Raw genomic sequence first — 18,841 nt, 5'->3', positions numbered from 1 at the left:
CTCGGTCCTAGAGCCGTCGGGTCGGAGTTGGCAACGTCGGCAGGGCATTGCATTTGAAGTGTGATTGGAACTGACATTTGAGGTACCTGGAACAAGAAGAGAACAAAAAGGGGCTCCGAGGGTGGTCGTCCGCAAAAAGCCCACCATCTTTCAAACAATACCTCATAAAGTACCGCGTAACGGCTCGATCTAGTCTCGGTTTCCTGGACTCCCCAAACTGAACCCGCCGAAACACATAATCAACCCATTGATGTTTGCGGTTGTCCTCCGCTAGGCGCATATGGCTTCTGGCGGCAGTGATCGCGACGCCCCACCAGCAATCCACGTTGTCCCCGACAGCGAGGCAAGACACTCCTGGGAGCCGTCGACACCATCCTCATCTCGGAGCAGCTTCCTCCTACCGCCCTCCACGATGTCTCTGGATGGGAGCGCTGCTGATGACGCGTCGAATTCGACGCCTACGTCAACGCTGCCTGTACCAAACAATCCCTTCAACTTCCAGACACAAGTCATTTCTGCTGGGCCTGTCAAGTCTGTAAGTAGTGGCGTCAGCTCTTCATTTGGCTGCTGCAATACTGACGCGATCAGAATATTGGCCAGCGGCGCGGCCACCGATACAAGCACAGTAGCATATCGACGCAGCACCAAATCTTCCAAGAACCGCCACCCCGACCGCCCCCCGTCCTGCCAGCGTCTCTGCCGATCCCAACCATTAAAGAAGTATGGAAAAGCATGCACAAAGATCAGAGGACGAGGCTGTTCTGGTGCCTCTGCCACTTGGTAGTTGCTACGTACATCTTCTTCAAATCAGAGGGATCACTTGCGGCCACAGCCTTGTCCCATCTGGTCTTCTTTGACGCTGGCAGCGCAATGGTCTGTGTTGTGGTCGAGGTTCTCGGGAACTTCGAGGTCTGGAGACGCAGCAGCGTTCGCCATCCCTTTGGTCTGGCGCGAGCCGAGGTTTTGACGGGATTCGCCATGTCCGTTTTCCTGCTCTTTGGCGGGTTCGACCTGATATCGCACAACTTGAAACACTTTCTGGAGGAGCTTGGGGACCATGAGCCGCATCATTCTCATCCCCACGAGCGCGTCTCGGCTGGGACCGTGGACTTTGTGGCTGTTGCCGCCATTGCCTCGAGCATTGTGTCGGCCTACGGTCTGAAGAACCACGCTCGGATCGCAAAGGTCATGCGCGTCTCCTACCTGGCGTCTTTGCCTAGTGTCCTCTCGAACCCTTTCCACTTCCTGACCATCTGTGTCTCTCTCCTCATTGCAGTGCTGCCGCTTCTCTCCATCACGCTTTACACGTGGCTCGACCGACTGATTTGTGCTACCATTTCCGTGGCAATGTTCGGGCTTGGCGCGCGATTAGCCGTCGCACAGGGACTCATGCTGTTGATGTCGTATGGGGGCCATGGCGGCAATGCAGGAGTGTCGTCAGTCCAACGAGAAATCGAGTCGGACTCGAGTGTTACTCGGATTGAGGATGCCCAGTTCTGGCAAGTTCACTACAGTCTATGCATGGCCAATTTGAAGCTTGGCGTGGTCAAGGGCTATGATGAGGCGTCGCTGGGGAAGCTTCGGAGTCGTATTTCTTCACTCATCCAGAACCGCCTCGGCGAAGGCTATGGCACTGGAGGGAATATGCGATGGGAGGTGACCCTCGAGATGACCACGGATACAGCATCTTGAAAACCTCAGTATTGTATTCTTAGTGAAGCATAGCCTTGAAAGCAATTTCTTATTTTGTTGAACCTGAGTAGGGTATCGAAGCATTTACAAATAAGCAATGTCTAAGTAAAGATGGAACATTCTTACTTAACCCCCTAAATCAGTACCCAGGAAAACTCCAGAGCCCTTCATGTCTCATACATGTGCTGGCTATGCACGATTAATTCAAAACAAGCCCCAGCGTCCCCTTTCTTTCTGACCTGTAGGCTTGGAAACCAAACCTCTGCGTTCCCGCTCCCTGCTTTCAAGTTGTTTCAAGCTCTCCATCTTGTCCAGGACTAGCTCAAGCAATTCTTTTCGGCGGATGACTTCGAGGTGCTGCCTGATCTTGGGGTCTTCCTTTGCGAATCTCTCGATCTCATTATCAGACATGTGTCGCCCCAGGCGCAAGTCGAGCTCGCGAGGGAAGTTGTAGTAGAATTCGGACAGAAGCTCGACGTTGAGGAACAGAACCGCTGTCGCGGCGAGCTTGGATGCCGCGGCATCCAGAAACACTTCTGGGCAGTAGTATTTGTTCTTCAAGCTAGCGCACTGCTTGGATTTGACAGCCATGAGTCGCATCTTGAGGATGTCGGCTCTGTCCCTGTGAAAGACTGCCTCACGTCCTATTCTTGTCAGCCAGTCCCGATTCTGGGATGATGTGCTTCTTACCTCTTGTGAGGAGCGCAGCACTGAAACCTCCAGCTCCGCTACGACCGTCGCCTTCGACAACGATGTCCCCTTTGCGGGCCTTGTCAACAAAGGCCATGACCTCCTTGAGCTTTTTCCGTCCACCCGCAGAGGCTTCGAGGTTACTCATAGCACTTTCGCAGTCCTTCAATTCTTTTTTCAGCACCGTTTGGACATGCTCACGGCCATGGGCCCACTCCCGGTCGTCCATGTCGATATCAAATTTGTAGGGCTTGATGCAATTTTCGACCTGGTCGCTGGTACTGTAATACCTCTCGTTCAGAATTGTCGACGTAGCATCCAGTATCGCCTCGCGTGCGAAAGGATGGGAAGAGAAGCTTGACTTTGCGACCAGCCGCTCGATCTGCGCCTGAATCGCGGATGCAACAACGCTCGTGGCCAATCGCCCCACGCCTAATTTAGTCAAAGCCGACGTTGATGCGTCTAGTTGTCGACGCCAGTACAGCGAGTCTGGGCTAGCCCTGGGCAGGTCGGCAATGCTGTCTAAGTCAGGTCTCCCGGGAGCGAGTCCGTCGATAGGCTTATTCCAATATCGAAGTGCTAGCAGGTCGAGCACTTTCTGGTCCAGTTCCTCCTTGAGCAATTCTTGCATTTGCGGACGGCCAAAAGCTTCCGAAAACTGCTTGAAACTGTGCTTGAAGGCGTCTAAACTTTCGGCCAGGTATGATTCCGCAGATAGCGGCCTGTCGTTGTACTGGACCTTGAACTCGTACGTAGCCTCCTCTAGCTCTTGCTTAATAGCGTCACTGGTGGATGCAAGACTGGCAGACATTGTTTGCTCCAACGTGTGCATAAGCTTTTTGCGCAGTGTCATTGTACCGACATCAACACCAGCATCTGCTCCGAACTCGAGAGGGTGAGAGGAGAAAAAAGCATTTTCCTGCTTGACAATGGTCGACAGCAAGTCCATCGAGCCCATCTTGAAGAGACCTTGCGACTGGGGCGCCTTTGACACGACGCCCACATATCCTAACCTCAACGGGTATTGCTTATCGTTCAGGATCGAGGCTCCTCTGCGTGGATCGACGAGATCCATTTTCGTGATGACACCAATTGTGCGTTCGCCTCTTGGGTCAACCCGACGCGAAGCACGGAGCGCGGTCGAGTTCGCTAGATCGACATCGGCAGCCGAGATAGCCAGAATGACGTTGGGTGGCTGGATGTACTTATCACACAAGTCGGTGATCTTCTGCTTTAGCTCCAACGGCTGATTGTGGCCCACAACCTGTATGTATCCAGGGAGATCGATCAAGGAGAGATCCGGTACATTTGGCGAGTATACTGTTAAGTGGATGGGGTCGTCCGAGATGGCTTCAGTGTCTGGCACTGCCATGTTGAGCTCGGTGAGCGTCCTTTGTATGGATGTGAAATCTGTTATTCGCCTGAGTCCCAAGTCGGGGAATTCGCCGTATTCGTCCTTCGATTCTGGGGTATTGACGAGCGTCAGTTCGATGGGTCTCCGCGTGACCATGTTCGAGCCCTTTGGTAAGAACTCATGCCCAACAATCGCCTCGAGCACCGAACTCTTTCCCGAGGATTGAGAGCCTATCACAACGATGGCAGGCAACGTCAACGATTCTGACTGCCCAACCTGTTGCAGAATGCTCCGAATTTCGATCATCTTCTTCGTCAAAACCATCATCTGGTCATCACGCGCCACCTCTTGTCCTTCTCGTGGGTCGTCCTCGCCCGACTTCTCGTATCCATAGGCGGCCGCGGTGGCGCCTGCTGCAACACTGGCACCGACTTTGCTCTGCTTCGGATCCTTGTCGCCATTTGGACCACCGTCGCCACCAGTGCCAATATCCTCATGGATTCGCAGTATCTTTTTGAGCCATTCTGGCGGTTCCACTGCTTCTTTTGTGGCCTCCCAGCCTTGATAAGTCTGCTCGGCTACGTCGCGAGCACCGCCAAAGAGAGTACCCAGAGTATCGGTGACCATGTCTTTGGTGGTGTTGAATACGTTGACGGCATAGGTTCCGGCCTCTGATTCCCGTTAGCGATGATAACATGGCAAAGCATTTCACGTACGATTTGCTTGATACTGCACCCAAGTAAACGCAGCTATCGTGCTTGCAGCGAAAAGGGCTGGTAGCCGCACGAGTTTGACAACAAGCTTCGGCAAGATCCGGCTGAAGGAGGCATTGCGCACAGTGACTGCATGGTGAAACGCATTTCCTTGAAACCATATCCGTCTTTGAGTCGCTCTCACAGCAGCGTCGGCTCTCAGCAACCCGCCTGTCGGGAATCGATGCAAGTATCGGGCGATGTTAGCTGGCGCGCGTCGCGTCATCGGCCGCACCCCCGTGGTAAGCATGCGTCCGCTCATGGTGAAGAAATTGGTGAATCTGCCTGGCCGTCACCAGGCCGGAAGCTCAAAGACTTCAGATCAGTGATGTTGGTGCATTCGTCGGACGGTAGTGGTCGAGGTTGTCGAGTCGCAGGCTACGGAAGCGCTCAGGATGCATGGCGTTTCAAGGCATTGCCGTAGCGGCGCCTGCGCCTGGGGGGTCTTTATCGGCACGTGATGGTGCCTTATCTCCGCCCCAGGAAAAAAAAAACTTAGGACGCTGTATCAGTTCTTGTATGCGTTTGGTCGCGGGGCGCCTATCCAACCTATACATCGTATTTTCAGGTCCGCATCGTCGCCATGGCTATACAAAAAAAGCATGGCAAAGGTCGCCTGGACAAATGGTACAGGCTTGCTAAGGAGAAAGGCTACCGAGCACGTGCTGCTTTCAAGCTGATCCAATTGAACAAGAAATATGGCTTCTTGGAGAAGAGCAAAGTGCTACTGGATCTCTGCGCTGCACCAGGAGTAAGAGTGACCCCATCTCTGAGCCAACTTCGCTAACGCATCTCAGTCATGGTCGCAAGTTGCAGCAGAGGTAATGCCTATGGGCAGTCTCATTGTCGGTGTCGACTTGTCTCCCATCAAACCCATCCCTCGAGTTATCACATTTCAAAGCGATATCACGACCGACAAGTGCAGAGCCACGATTCGACAACACTTCAAGACATGGAAAGCCGACACTGTTCTTCACGATGGCGCGCCAAACGTTGGTACCGCATGGGCTCAAGATTCGTTCAACCAGGCCGAGCTGGCCTTACAGTCTCTGAAGCTGGCGACCGAATTTCTGGCGGAAGGTGGAACATTTGTCACCAAAGTCTTCCGATCCAAGGATTACAACTCCCTGCTTTGGGTGTTCAACCAGCTCTTCAACAAAGTCGAGGCCACTAAACCTCCTTCGTCTCGCAATGTCTCTGCGGAAATTTTCGTTGTATGCAGGGGCTTCAAGGCACCCAAGAAGATCGACCCCCGTTTCCTTGATCCGAAGAACGTATTCGCCGAGCTGCAAGGAGCGACGCCAAACAACGAAGCCAAAGTATTCAACCCCGAGGTGAAGAAACGTAAGCGAGATGGTTACGAGGAGGGTGATTATACTCTATACAAGGAAATCACTGCGAGCGAGTTCATCCAAACTACTGACCCTATCTCCATCCTCGGCTCATACAACAAGCTCACCTTCAAGCAACCACCCAACGGCGACGTGGCTTTGGCGGCACTCGACCAACTACCGGAGACCACGGACGAGATTCGGCGTTGCTGTGATGACCTCAAGGTGCTCGGAAGAAGAGACTTCAAGCTGTTGCTCAAGTGGCGCTTGAAAGTCAGAGACATCTTTGGCTTCCGGGAGAAGAAAGAGGACATCAAAGAGGACGCGGATGCCAAAGGTGAAACCGCGGAGGAGGTTGCTGAAATCGAATCCATGGATGAGGAGCTGCAAACGCAGGCGGAGCTGCAGGCTATGAAGGATCGAGAGAACGCGAGGAAGAAGCGCGAAAAAAGACGCGAGAACGAAAAGAAACAGCGGGAAATCGTCCGTATGCAACTGAACATGGTTGCTCCTATGGATATCGGCATGGAAGAAGCTGGTCCCCAAGGCGAGGGCTCCATGTTCTCCCTCAAGAAAATCGACAAGACAGAAAACGGCATCAAACGCCTCGCGCGCGGTCGCATGTCTGTGCTGCCCAACAACGAGCAGCCAAAAGATAGCGGCGTCGGCACGTCGCAAGAATCCGACGACAGCGACGACGACTCTGTGGCAGACCGATTGGAAGGCGAGCTGGATAGCATGTACAGCCAATATCAAGAACGAAAGGCGGAGTTGGATGCCAAATACCGGGCCAAGAAAGCCAGGAAGGAGCATGAGGACGACGAGTGGGAGGGTGTATCCGGCGGTGAGGATGCTGAACAGAGCGACTCCAGCGATTTGGAGGAGGAAGACGATTCGGATGATGAATCAGAGGATGATGTTGCCGGCAAGGGCTTGGTGAGGGATCTCGACGACGCACCGGCAACGGACGGTGGCCTGTCGAGGAAAGCCGCTGCTTTCTTTGATCAGGACATTTTCAAGGGAGTTGCGCTGCCAACAAGCACTGCCAAGACCACCGTCAAGAGCAAGCCCGCCACATTGGCTAGTCGCGAAGCCAGACCAGACGTTGACATGGGCTCGGACGACGGCAAGGATGCGAATGAGACCTCGCGCTCATTCGAGGTCGTCAAGCGGGAGCGGAATGCCGATGACGAAGAGTGGGAGAACCGCGAAGACAAACGACCAGATGGTCGACCTGGTATGCAATACTCCTTTCCTTTGGCACTATTCGCTTGCTAACAACTTAGACATTGATATTATCACGGCTGAAGCTATGACACTCGCACATCAGCTTGCGACTGGTCAGAAAACATCTTACGACCTTGTCGACGATGGGTTCAACAAGCATGCCTTCAGGGACCGCGATGGTCTACCAGACTGGTTTTTGGACGACGAAGGCAAACATGACAAGCTTCAAAAGCCAATCACCAAGGCCGCTGCCAAGGCTATACAAGAGAAGATGCGAGCCTACAATGCACGGCCGATCAAGAAGGTTCGCGAAGCTAAGGCGCGCAAGAAGATCAAGGCCGCCCAGAAGTTCGAGAAACTGAAGAAGAAGTCTGACATGCTTGCGGCGGATGAAGGAATGACAGAAAAGGAGAAGGCAGACAGTATCTCCAGGCTGTTGAGCAAAGCATCGAAAAAGAAGGCCCCAACGCCGGCCAAACTTGTCGTGGCTAGGGGCGTGCATCGTGGTGTCAAGGGCCGACCGCAAGGTGTCAAGGGGCGTTACCGCATTGTTGACCCGAGGATGAAGAAGGAGTTGAGGGCACAGAAGAGGATTGCTTCGAAGAAGAAGCGTTGAAATTGGATGTATAACTAGTTTTGGTCGGATACACCCAAGTTTCTGATAAAGGTTGTGGATGGGTAGAATGGCCCTGAGTAATCCATGTCGTACCAATAATTCATAGCCACTACGCAGCCCTCCTCATTGCTTGATTGCTTGACCTTGTGATACCACATTGCAGGGAGATAGAGCATGTCGCCCGGATCCAGGGTGACACGCACCGGCTTGGCCAGATGCGAGAACTCAGTAGCGTCCTCCTCAGCCTTGTCAGGGTCCCAAGTCGCCAAAGGTACCATCTCTTCTTCCTCATCCGCCTCCAGCGTGAGCACGCCTCCAGTGCGCGTGTAGGTGGCCGGCTGCATCATCTTCTCATTGACACAGGGATGGCAGAGGGGCGGCAATAAGATGAAATGTTTTCTACCCAAAACCTGCACATAGATATTCTCCATGGGATCGCGGTGCAAGCAGGTGACTGAACAGGAGTTACCTATCCACAGGTTGATAGCTTCTGCTTCCTTCTGCAATGCGATACGGGCGAAAGGAATGTCACTCTGAGCGTCCGCGAAGAGACTGATGTACTCATTGCGGAAATTGTCGTTTTCTGCATCGAAATCAGTCCACCTCATTGTGCAAGTCACGGCCAACGCGAGCTTACGTGTCTGGGCGTACCTCACTTCGGCCGACTGCGATCCTTGGCCAAGCTCTTGTGTCGTGACATAGTCAAGGAACTCGTCAAAGGCCTGCTCCTCTTCGTGGGGCTTGGCAATGACAGTCGAATCATGGCGCGGCGAAAACGTTGGAGCATCGGCATTGCTACACATTTACTCATCAGGAACCAAGTCGAAAGCCAGCCCAGCATAATACGGTTACCTACCCATGTGGGGTTATGGCGACGTTGACCCTTTGCCCTGCTAACTTATCTTTTAAGTAGTCCGGCGTCCACTTCTGATGCGATTTCCACGACGCCGCACCTTGTCGTACGACGAAGGGTGTATTGCGGGCAACGAAACGCATAAATTCGAGTGGACTTGGCTCATGATCAAGCTCCTCTACCCTGGCCCCGTTGAGATCGTTGTAAGTGGTGAGAAGCTCGCGCACAGCTGCGCGTGTACCATCTGCATCTCCATACGCGGCCATTCCCGATCCTGTTCAAGGCGACTTCCGGACGCCACCATTGATGAAATATGATCACCGTATGGTCAGATTGGAGTCCAATTAATGGCTTGTGCTCGGGGAGGGAGCAAGCGACAGAGCCAGGGTGAAGAGTACCGTGACATTCATATGGCGCCATGGTGAACAATTTTGCGTTGGTCGTTGGTTGAACTGAGTCAGGTTGGCAGCGGCCCGCCAAAGTGGAGCCGGCTGTGCAAATCTCACCACTTGGAAGGAGCCCGGCCCGGAGGGCTCGGAGGGGCCATCCAGCCGCAAGCAGCAACTGCAGGGCGCGAACGAACAGTCCAGTCTCTCCTGCCAGCCACTGCGTGTCCTGGCCGTCCAATGGATTTTCTACCATGACGACGAAAGTCATATGCCTTGGGTCGGGACACCACTTGAACCCTGATCCCCGAGAGATCTGGATAGCACTTGCAGACCTAGCCCTGCCGCCCTGACGATCTCCATTGCGCACCCAGAGGTGTGGAAGTACCAATACTCGAGATCGAATGCTTGCGCAGAACCACCACGCACCATCTTGAATGTTCCTTCACGAAGCCGGCCGAGACCTACCCGTATGCAACCGATTCCAGAATAGCAGAATGCTCTTACGCTTCTGCAAAAGTCACGCTTCCTTTTCAGTGAACATCTTCTTCGAGTCCAGCCCCAGCTTGCCTCCCACGGCACCCATGCGAATCGATCCAGATCAACAACATTGAACTGTTGGCCCAAGACACACCACCATCAATTTTGCCAGAATACGCACGGATAAAACAGAGATCATAATATCTGTGCTGCACCACGCGGCCTCATGATTTGGTACTTGTTGTATCCGCTCAGAGGGTCAGTATCCCCGGAAGCAGGGTGAGGCTCAGATGCTCGCAAGCCCTTCTCCAGGATTGGATGCTCACAACTGTTTAACAGAACCACTGAAGCCCCGGCCCTCTCCCCGACTCACCCTTTGCGCAAGGCTTTCACGCGCTACGGCCGATATGCAGCCCGGCATGTGGTCACGACACTGCTCGTGTCTGCTGCTGTAGCCACCATCTTGCTGTATCCGATTCCGTTTCTGTTCACAACCGACTTCATCAATGGCGCGTCAAATCTCCCACATCATGCCTGGACCGTGGCGCAGCCTCTCCCATACCACGTGGTTGCAGAGCCCGACATCATCATGCGCTCAGTATGGGTCCATGGTAGCTACATGCAAGCGCTCGACCCGAAGCTACTGGTGTCAGCACTGGCCCTTCAGGATGAGCTGCTTGGGAGCACCGAGGACATCGATCCCAGAGACGACGCTGAAGACACGAAAGGTCACCCTTACAATTCTTCCTATGGCGAGCCCACACTCACAGAGCGCGACGCTGCACACGCGATGAACGGCTTCACCAACCAGTCGTGGTTCTTCCATTCGCCATTGCAATACTGGGGATGTTCCAAAGCGCGAATCCTGGCTGACGACGATGTAATTTCAACCGTGAACTATATGAAAACGATGTCGACCGCGGTCAATGTCACTCTGCGGCACTCGGTCGTCTTCAGCGGCAAGCGTTTCGAATATCGGCGATTGGTAGCTGCTGATGCTCTCGTCATAACTCTGTTACATCGGCGAGACTCGCCCATTGGGCGGCAGTGGGAAAAGAAGGCAGCTCTTCTGGCTACCCAGGTCACGGATGAGTGGGATGTCTACCCCCCAGATGGAATCATATCGTCGAGTCGATTATATGAGTTCCAATTTCGGCCGATTTCTACACAGGACACTCTTACTTTGACGCTGGCATATGGGCTTGCCATTGGCTACTTTGTAGTGAGCTTGTTCAAGGTTCGCGCCGTGAAGTCCAAGGTTGGCCTTATGATTACAGTCGTCACACAGATTGTGTTCGCTATAATGTCAAGCTTCACCGTGTGCGCTGTGTTCAACATCGATCTCTCAAGGATTCCAAGAGCAGCCTATCCTCTGGTCATCCTTGCAATGAGCCTTGAGAACATCTTCCGATTGATCAACGCCGTCATACTGACGCCCTCTGAAGACAGCACCACGAGCAGAATTGGCCACGCCTTTGGCGAAACCGCGCCAGTAGCCCTGGCAAGCACAGCGCAGAACGTCCTCATCTTGACGGTCCTCGCAAGCGTAGTGTCGCCGGGGGTTTCCGCTTTCTGCATATTCTTGGCAGTAGCAATCGTCTTCGACGTGTTCTATCTCGCCACGTTCTTCCTAGCTGTGCTGAGCGTCGATGTACGGAGAACGGAGTTGAGCGATGCGCTCGCCAAAGTGGCCATGCGGCAAACCCGTCGCGCAGTCGAGCCTCGTCGGCGGACATGGATCGAGCAGGTCGTTCATGGACAGACAGCCTTGTCAACCCGTATTGCGGGTACCTTTGTCATGATAGGCTTTGTCGTCATTGCGCAATGGCACTTTTTCCAAGGGCAAACGATGCTGAACACCACTATCGGCCTGTTTTGGGACTCGGCAGTTCATCTATTCGGGTCGTCAAAGACATCCGAGCTTGAGGCCATTAACCAAGCGAGAAGCCCGACATCCTGGCTCCGGCTGCAAGACCACGAGACCGCGCAAGAGCTGATCAACATCATCAAGCCTTCAGCACATAGTTACACTGCACAAGTGCATGACCCCTTGGTCTTTGTCAAGAAAGGGGCCGATCGAAGCAGTCGTGGAGATGAGCCTACTCTGCTGCCGGCCTACTACGACTTTATCAATCACCATCTCACGCAATTCGTCGTCATTGTGGTTGTTGTCATCGCCGCCTTGCGCTTGCTCATCAGCTATCTTCTGTACGAGGACAAAGCGCACATCGAGGAAGAAGGCAATTGGGAAGACACGCCGCTGATATCCATACAGCACCTACCCAAAGGTCATGATCTCGATGTTGTGATGCTGACAGCTTCGCTAGATGGACACATTGTGTCCGTCGGCCTTGACCGGATGATCCGGGTGTGGAATGCGCGATGCGACCGAGACAACTACGCCCTACCAGAGCATCCCTCAGACGTCGGCAATGTATTTCCGGTCTTGGCGCTGGCAGTCGATGATGCGTCGCGGTGGCTTGCCATTGTCTCTCCTCAGCGTGCGTTGTTCTGGAGCTTGACTGACAAGTCCTGGGTGCCGTCGGTCAAGATAGCATCCTTGCCACAACGCCCAGCTTGCATCTTCTTCGCGCAAAGTAACAATGATCGGAGCCCTGCGTTGGTTGTTGTCCGTCGCGATGGTGCGGTCACTGAGCTCACCACTGACGAACGCCACCAAACCTCAGACTTTGTCCTATGTGAGGATGGGCTGGCGTACGCGGAGCCTCTCGTTTTTCGGGGCCATGGCACGATAAAGCGCAAGGCCCGCTTCACTCTTTTGGCCATCTCCAAAAAAGGTTCTGTTTGCCTGGCTTCGCGGACTGATTCGGAGTGGACATCTCGGCAAGTCCCGGCGGCATGGTTCGGTTCTCAGAAGCCGCACCAAATATCAGGTGTGGCTTCGCTGGGATTGTTCGCAGTTGCGACGGCAGCACGCGTTCACTTGTTTGATGTCGAGCACTGCGAGCTCCTCTACACTGTTGAGACGGAGATGATGAAGCCTAGGTCGTTGCACTTTGCGTGCACGACTCAAAGAACTGCGCATATAGACTCGCCAGGCATCACGTCGCTGACCATGGCTTACATTGAGGCAGAGACAGGCGATTGTATACTGCATACATTTCTCCCTTCGGAAGATTTCGACTCCATTGGCCTGCACGCGCCCTCGGGCGCTACAGATGGTGAAGGCTGTGCCTGGGGTGATGCGCTCTTGACGAGGCGAAGAGTCAAGAACCCGGGCAGTCACAGCGTTTTATCCGACGGTAGCGTGGTCGGCATTCGTCGAAGGAATCCCCGTGAGCCCGAGAACGGAGGCCAATGCCGTGGTTCGCAGGAAGGACTACGGAATCGGTTCACCTCCCGCAGCCAGCCCAGGCCCGAACACATCGAATGGGAAGCTTGGACGGTGTCACTAAGTGCGCGCGCTGGAGCCGATGAGGAGAGACCGCTGTTCAGCGCCAATGAAGTGCCCATTCATCTGTTGGTCTCTAGCTTGGGGCCCCAAGTCAAGATGGGTATGATGTCAATCGTATTCTCGCTGGGCAACATGGTCAAGCTGGTGACCGTGGGCGGAATCGAGAGATACGGGACCAACGCAGACGACGCCGCGCAAGAAAACCTGCTCAACATGGCGAGCCGGCGTCGCAAAGGCGGAGGTACTTGGCGACCACGAGGATGGACATGATATGATGCTCATGAGACTTATTATGCAGGGTTTAATGTTTTGGACGGAGCCTTCTTTGTCGAGGAGTACGGCGGTAAAACGGTGCCGCATGGCACCCTTCTGTAATCTTACTATTCATGTATACCAGTTCCTTTCAGGTGGCGTCGGCGTAGCTCTCTCTTGTGGTTGGGGGGTAGTACTATCTGCACTGGGTACTAAGGAACAGCGAAGGGCGTTCACTGGGGATCATCAGCTTGATAAGGTACAAGATGCGGGCTTTGCGTTTTCTGCTCCTTCACTTAAAAGTACTGATGGTAATAGTAAGGTAGCCATCGAGCTTGCTCATTCTACAAGTTGCTGCTCAAAGGGGATATCACCTGTGACTACGGATACTTGCCAAGGCAAACAACGGGAATGAATCACGGGCACGTTCTGCCGCCTGCGTGTGGTTGTCTCGTCTCGGTTGTCTCAGACAGGTACCTAGACATCCCGTAGTACTGCATGAGTAAGCCGCAACAACGACTTCGCATCGTCGTGCGAGAGCAGGCCAAGATGTATTCTTGTCGTCATGTCAGGCAGGGCCGGCTTGTGCGATAGGTGTGAGTGCCTGAAGATCGCCGTCCACGGTGGCTCACGTCTGCGCTGCTCTGGGTTGCCGTTGACGTACCGACTGAGCCTGGCAATGTGATCAGTGCCCATGTATTAACAGCACTTACGGGGCGAGCCTCAGCCTTGCGTACCAAGCTCAGCCCGTCTGCACTTGAATACTTCGTTGCGTGTAAGTAATCTCAACAGATGAGCTGTTCCTCCGCGAGCCTGCAGCAGCAACTAGTTGCTACCAAGCACGCACTTCTGACGTTCTGACAGCATGTGGAGCACTTGCTAATTCCTACCTCGTCATTACTAGATATCAATGGCCTTCCAAAACAAGGCGGGAACGGGCTATTAGAACACAGAAGGACTCATTCGCAAGCCAAGGGCGAACGCGCGCGCTCGGTCGCGTCCGCAGTGCCTTGTCCGCTCACATGAGTCTCATCCGGCATCGCTACAATGGCAAGGAAGAGGGGCCACAAAGCAGACCTCAGGCTGTCAACGGCACAAGAAAAATACATAGTCGAATGTGCCTGGCGCTCGCTGCGACGGGACATGAGCTGACGAAACGCAGTTCCCACCCCTGCCTCTCTAATACCTTAAGTTACCTTACACACCACACGGCTACGCACAAACACAACTCCACCTTGCCCGCCAGGTCATCGTGCATCAACCTCCAGGCGCACAACACTGTCCGGCCAGGCACACACACTACGTATATCGGGACTTGAGATATTGCTTCGATTCGTCAACAACGCATTGAGTAGATCCCGGCCCAACGTCACTGCAAAGCGAAGTAGGCTTGACTGGCTCAAGCGCCAAGCACCAAATAGTGACCTTGACGCGAACGGGACGCGCATCGCCAGTCGCTGCCCGGTGCCCAGGCTACGTTGACAGCACTGGCAACTGTCTCTTTGAATCGCTGAGCCGACGGGTGCGGGACAGGCCCTTCATTCTCACTCAACCCCAGCCGCGCGGTTGGCGCCCCAATCGATTCTTCACCGCTTCACTGGCCGAGTGGACTTTCTTCCAACTTCCAAGCCTGCTGCTACCTGCGGACGGAACGTATCCCAGCCTCCTACGTTATCCTAGTCTAATTAGCTGCGTCGGCACTTCCACAGCTGGTGGCGATCAACTACCTCACCAGACAGTGGCTGTCACCACGACTCAACTGCCACCTCAAGGCATGATGCATCCTTCCAGATGACATTGTGATACTGGCCTTCCTTTCGAGCACAACTGTAGTCCTATGCGACTGTCCCTTGCTCGCTTCTTCTCCATCTCCGCATGTCGGTACGCACCTCTTCGTGATCTTGCGCTCCGCTGGGCTGGGACCCCTGACTGACAATTCTGCAGATATCGAGCTTTCAAGTCGCCATCACACTGTTCTGGCATCCATATAGCCACACGAAGAGCCAATCAACCGCGAATGTTGCATGACACCGCAATTACAACGACGAATTTAAACTCACTTGACGTGACCTCACCACGCTTCGACAGCTACCCACCGAATCGAACCGAATTCAAAGACTTCCCTCCGACTTGGCCTGCGCGCATCCCGCTACTGACACCGTCAGCGCTGCCTGTGTGACCAGACCCTATCTGGCCCCATGGCGTCTTCAGAAGTGGACCAAAAGTTCCTGGGCAAGCTCGCCAAGGACGTCGAGAATGACAACCCATACCTGTCCAAGTTCCTCTTCAAGATTCTTGGCTTGTCATTGAGCCTAGCGGAGCAACTTGTGGCGGCGAGGAGGGAAAGGCGACAAGCCGAGGTCACATCTGTCGCACGTCGACGCATCTTACACATACTATGGCTGTCCAGGGAGGGTTTGATCCTTCTTATGCAGTGGGTGATACCGATGGTAGGGAGCTACGTTGAGTTGAAGGTGCTTGCCTACAAGTTAAGAGCCAGCTTCCATCACATCTTTGTGCTCTTCCACAACAGTCCGGCCGTATCAAACGTGGCGAACCTCACGCCTGAGATTGTCGCTGCGTCCACGCCACCGCCCACGGGAGCAGGTGTCGAAGAGGACACAAACCTACCCTCAAGATCCTCGTCTATACAGCCTACCCACGCTTTGGAGGGGGGCCCCGTTGGACCGCCGCCGGGTTTCGAAGTGGACGTTGCTTCCTTGCCGCCGTCGAAGCTGTTCATACCGCGGAACTTTCTTCCCGAGACTCACCAGTACTTTCGTGAGGCGATGGATATGGCCGACTCACTACTGTGGGGCTCTCATTCTCTCCGGCTGTCCGTGAGAACCGAATATGCTGCTTTCCTCTATGAATGCGTGCATGACGTTGATGGCAGCCGCAAGCTCGCCAAAGCGAGTATCGCCGAAGCCTATGAGGCTGAGGAAGGCATGACTGACGACATGTTTCGCGATACGTGTGAGCTGGTGACGGTGTTGGGGAAAATGATGAAGCGCGGGCTGGGGCCTCAGGGACGACTCGGAAAAGCGCCTGCTACGACAGCCCCATCTATGCTCTTGTCTACGGGGGTGGGTATCGTGCCGTAGCATCCCCCGGACACAAGGTCTGGCACTGCTCGCTTCACGCCAGGCAGCATGTCGTTGGTGAGCATATTGTAAGCATTGTCATGGCGTTGTGTATTCTGTGTATTGGCATAGCCTTCATTGTGCTAGCGTTCTATATCAATACTGTCCATTTTTTCTGTTGCTCGGTCCCAGTGTCCTCCCAACATGATGTATTCTTCTCCCCAACCCCTTGGGTTCACCCTGTTGGTGAATTGCCATAGCCGCCTTAGGCGCCAAGCTCCTCGGAGCCTTCATCGCACACTGATGACACCCATTGGGTGACCCGTGCCCTGGCTCTATTGTTTTTTGCCGCTGCTCCTGCCTCTGCCTCCGCTCGCTCACACTTGTCTCGAATGATGCTCAATGGCACCATTCGACCCGTGCAGTTGTAGAAATTGGCCTGCATCTCGAGCCACTTACTATGCTTGTACTTGCTGTGGGATGTGGCTAAAATGTCGCAGTCCTCCTGACTTAGATACTCGTCGGCGGCTGGCGCAATCAGACGTGGGTAGAGTGAAGGACGGATGTGGTTCTGGAGGTACTCTGCGTCAGAGGATCTGATCGCATCGTGCCTATAGGTCAGATTTTCTCGTGCCAGGTCGCCATGGCACTTGGAGGAGATGCGACAATCAGCAGCCTTTGATTCCTGGGCCGTGTCTTCGGCGTTGTCCTTAGCCTTTGCGTGCTCTGTGCGAATGTGCGTTTGTTTCTTTGACGGCGCTCGTGTTCTTGCATCCTTGGGTGGTTTCGTTTTCGTGTCTCTTGTGCTACCCTCGCTTGCGGCCTTTGATCTTGTTCCATCGTTTCTGGCATTCTCCTTTTCTTCTGTGAAGAACACGGGCGATCTCCACCCAAGTTGGGCCTCGATCGTCAGTCTTCATTCCCCTGAGCTGAGCATCTTCAGAGAACGTCCAGCCAGAGCCATTGCTCTTATCTGTGGTCTCCGCCTCTGTGTCTCTTTCCTCCGTGGTGTCGGCGTCACTTGTTCCAGTGTCTGTCGTGGTGAGGACTGCGCTATTGGTGCTGTCTGTTATTTCTCCCCCATCCTCGTCAGAGGCCTCAGACTGACGTTGCCTGGACCTGCGTGTCTTCTCGGGGGCCGGGCATTTTACATCCGCAGTAGACTCGTCAGAGATTTCGGCGGTTGAGAGAGTTTTCGTCTTTCGGCAGGCTTGAGCACGCTTACATGCTTTCTTTTTGCCGGCTCGGAGGCACTGGCCTGCTTCGGCAGACGAAGATTCACTGTGTAAAGTAGCGTTGTCGGATGATGCGTTCTTGGATGTCGAAGTTGAGGCAGTCTTGGGCGACATGTTCCAAGCTGTCTGTTGGCCAGTCAGCTAATGTAGGAAGGTCAGAAGAGGAGAGTGTTCACATTTCTTATACTTGTGTAGTCCACATCCACGGATCTGGTGTTGAAATCACATGAACTCGAGGATGCCACACCGACAGATGCTGGGGTACGCTTCTTTTTCACGGATAAAACCACTTGTGGTAACTCTGGTGATGTATCCCAGGCTGGATGATGATGCATGAGGACTTACAGGAGTCGGTCGGATTTCGTAGGTAACGTCACAAAAAAGCGATGGTGTAGAGAACAGGCGACGTTGGCTTGCCCAGCTGAAAGGGGTTGGGATGATAAGAGCCGGAGGTGAGTCCAACATGGCATTTGTTAGCATCCGAGTGACTGCATTGTCGGACCAAACATCAAGCTGAGCTGCAGCTGAGATGCAGCTGAGACGTTGCTCAGTATGCCCTGGCGAAGCAGGCTAGATCTAGGGTTACAGGCACGCCACATAGTGTGATGGAGGTGTCCGAACTTCCTGGGCTCATTGTATTCACCGCCAGGATGCACGAACCTTTGCATAGCCAAGCCAATGTGAAGGTGAGAGGACGGCGTGAAGCGTCAAGTACGCCTCATAGCTCAGGATGGACGTTGCGCTGCAGAATGGAACAATGACAAGCAATCAATTAGTAGCAGATGACTCCCAGGGGCTCATGTCACACAATATAGCCACCAAGGAGAATCATCTTGAAGCCGAGTAGATAGGGTCTGAAGTCAATCGACAAGAATCTCAGATAGGACAAAGTAGAGGAAGAAATACGGATAAGCAGGCGTCTATCCGAACATGACTTGCTCAACCCGCTTCACGAGTGCTCCCAAACAGTGCTCGCAGGCTAGACCTACTGGACTTAGGGTGGACAAAAGTTCGGGAGGGCACACGCAGACGGCTCGAGGTTGATGTGCAGAGTAATTATCCCTTTTGACTTTGAGTCGATGGCAAACGTACGAAGTAGTAATTACACATAGTCGGGATACTAATACCTACAAGTACTGGCCGCATCTCCGCCGAGAAGTGTCAGGGACCAGGGCTGCACGTAGACCACGGGGTCTCGTGGACTAAGAAGCCCATTTCGACTGCCAAGGCTAACCCGCCAGACCCTTGTCGACCATTCCAGCTGAATCAAGGTGGGCTCATGGCAGAACTGTGAGCTGGTTCGTCAGATAAAGTGAGCAATCCTGGTCTGGTGTTTCTGCTAGCTGCCGATCACTCTCGTCCCACACAACGAGCACCTCCTACTACGTACTAGTCTAGATTCTTACGGTAGTGGAGGCACTACGTATTGTCTTGGGTACTCCGTACAGTACAGGTATTATCTTAGAAATGGTGCG

At 53.9% G+C, this 18,841-nt stretch overlaps 7 protein-coding genes across 7 annotated transcripts; 4 read left to right on the top strand and 3 right to left on the bottom strand.

Annotated features, from left to right (window-relative positions):
• Positions 1-512: 512 nt before the first annotated feature.
• F5Z01DRAFT_642914 (cation efflux protein) lies at positions 513-1,738 on the top strand. Its single transcript, XM_046262684.1, has one exon. The coding sequence runs from the start codon at positions 733-735 to the stop codon at positions 1,690-1,692; it is 960 nt and encodes a 319-aa protein (XP_046122240.1). The 5' UTR covers positions 513-732; the 3' UTR covers positions 1,693-1,738.
• F5Z01DRAFT_642911 (putative dynamin GTPase) lies at positions 1,739-5,010 on the bottom strand. Its single transcript, XM_046262683.1, has 3 exons — positions 4,453-5,010; positions 2,383-4,407; positions 1,739-2,336 (listed from the first exon to the last, which is right to left on the bottom strand). The coding sequence occupies exons 1-3, from the start codon at positions 4,748-4,750 to the stop codon at positions 1,897-1,899; spliced, it is 2,763 nt and encodes a 920-aa protein (XP_046122239.1). The 5' UTR covers positions 4,751-5,010; the 3' UTR covers positions 1,739-1,896.
• A 61-nt stretch (positions 5,011-5,071) lies between these two features.
• On the top strand, positions 5,072-7,662 carry F5Z01DRAFT_670039 (Spb1 C-terminal domain-containing protein; the record flags this gene model as incomplete). Its single annotated transcript, XM_046264504.1, has 3 exons — positions 5,072-5,239; positions 5,286-7,056; positions 7,106-7,662. The coding sequence occupies 3 exons, from the start codon at positions 5,072-5,074 to the stop codon at positions 7,660-7,662; spliced, it is 2,496 nt and encodes an 831-aa protein (XP_046122238.1).
• F5Z01DRAFT_191374 (putative pla2g4b) lies at positions 7,387-8,974 on the bottom strand. The gene is made up of 3 exons (XM_046258014.1): positions 8,519-8,974; positions 8,300-8,457; positions 7,387-8,245 (listed from the first exon to the last, which is right to left on the bottom strand). Exons 1-3 carry the CDS (start codon positions 8,779-8,781, stop codon positions 7,677-7,679), a joined length of 990 nt encoding a protein of 329 aa, XP_046122237.1. The 5' UTR covers positions 8,782-8,974; the 3' UTR covers positions 7,387-7,676.
• A 633-nt stretch (positions 8,975-9,607) lies between these two features.
• Positions 9,608-13,066, top strand: F5Z01DRAFT_615093 (sterol-sensing domain of SREBP cleavage-activation-domain-containing protein; the record flags this gene model as incomplete). Its single annotated transcript, XM_046260847.1, has 2 exons — positions 9,608-9,639; positions 9,721-13,066. 2 exons carry the CDS (start codon positions 9,608-9,610, stop codon positions 13,064-13,066), a joined length of 3,378 nt encoding a protein of 1,125 aa, XP_046122236.1.
• A 1,707-nt stretch (positions 13,067-14,773) lies between these two features.
• On the top strand, positions 14,774-16,545 carry F5Z01DRAFT_191302 (14-3-3 domain-containing protein). Its single transcript, XM_046258013.1, has 2 exons — positions 14,774-14,925; positions 14,993-16,545. Exon 2 carries the CDS (start codon positions 15,247-15,249, stop codon positions 16,150-16,152), a length of 906 nt encoding a protein of 301 aa, XP_046122235.1. The 5' UTR covers positions 14,774-14,925; positions 14,993-15,246; the 3' UTR covers positions 16,153-16,545.
• On the bottom strand, positions 16,343-17,480 carry F5Z01DRAFT_689620 (uncharacterized protein; the record flags this gene model as incomplete). Its single annotated transcript, XM_046266084.1, has 2 exons — positions 16,343-16,898; positions 16,942-17,480. 2 exons carry the CDS (start codon positions 17,478-17,480, stop codon positions 16,397-16,399), a joined length of 1,041 nt encoding a protein of 346 aa, XP_046122234.1. The 3' UTR covers positions 16,343-16,396.
• Between the last annotated feature and the right edge of the window lie 1,361 nt (positions 17,481-18,841).

The sequence above is a fragment of the Emericellopsis atlantica genome (assembly GCF_019669845.1).
Source record: "Emericellopsis atlantica unplaced genomic scaffold F5Z01scaffold_2, whole genome shotgun sequence".
Lineage (NCBI taxonomy): Eukaryota > Fungi > Ascomycota > Sordariomycetes > Hypocreales > Bionectriaceae > Emericellopsis > Emericellopsis atlantica.
This window is presented reverse-complemented; position numbering and strand designations above follow the sequence as displayed.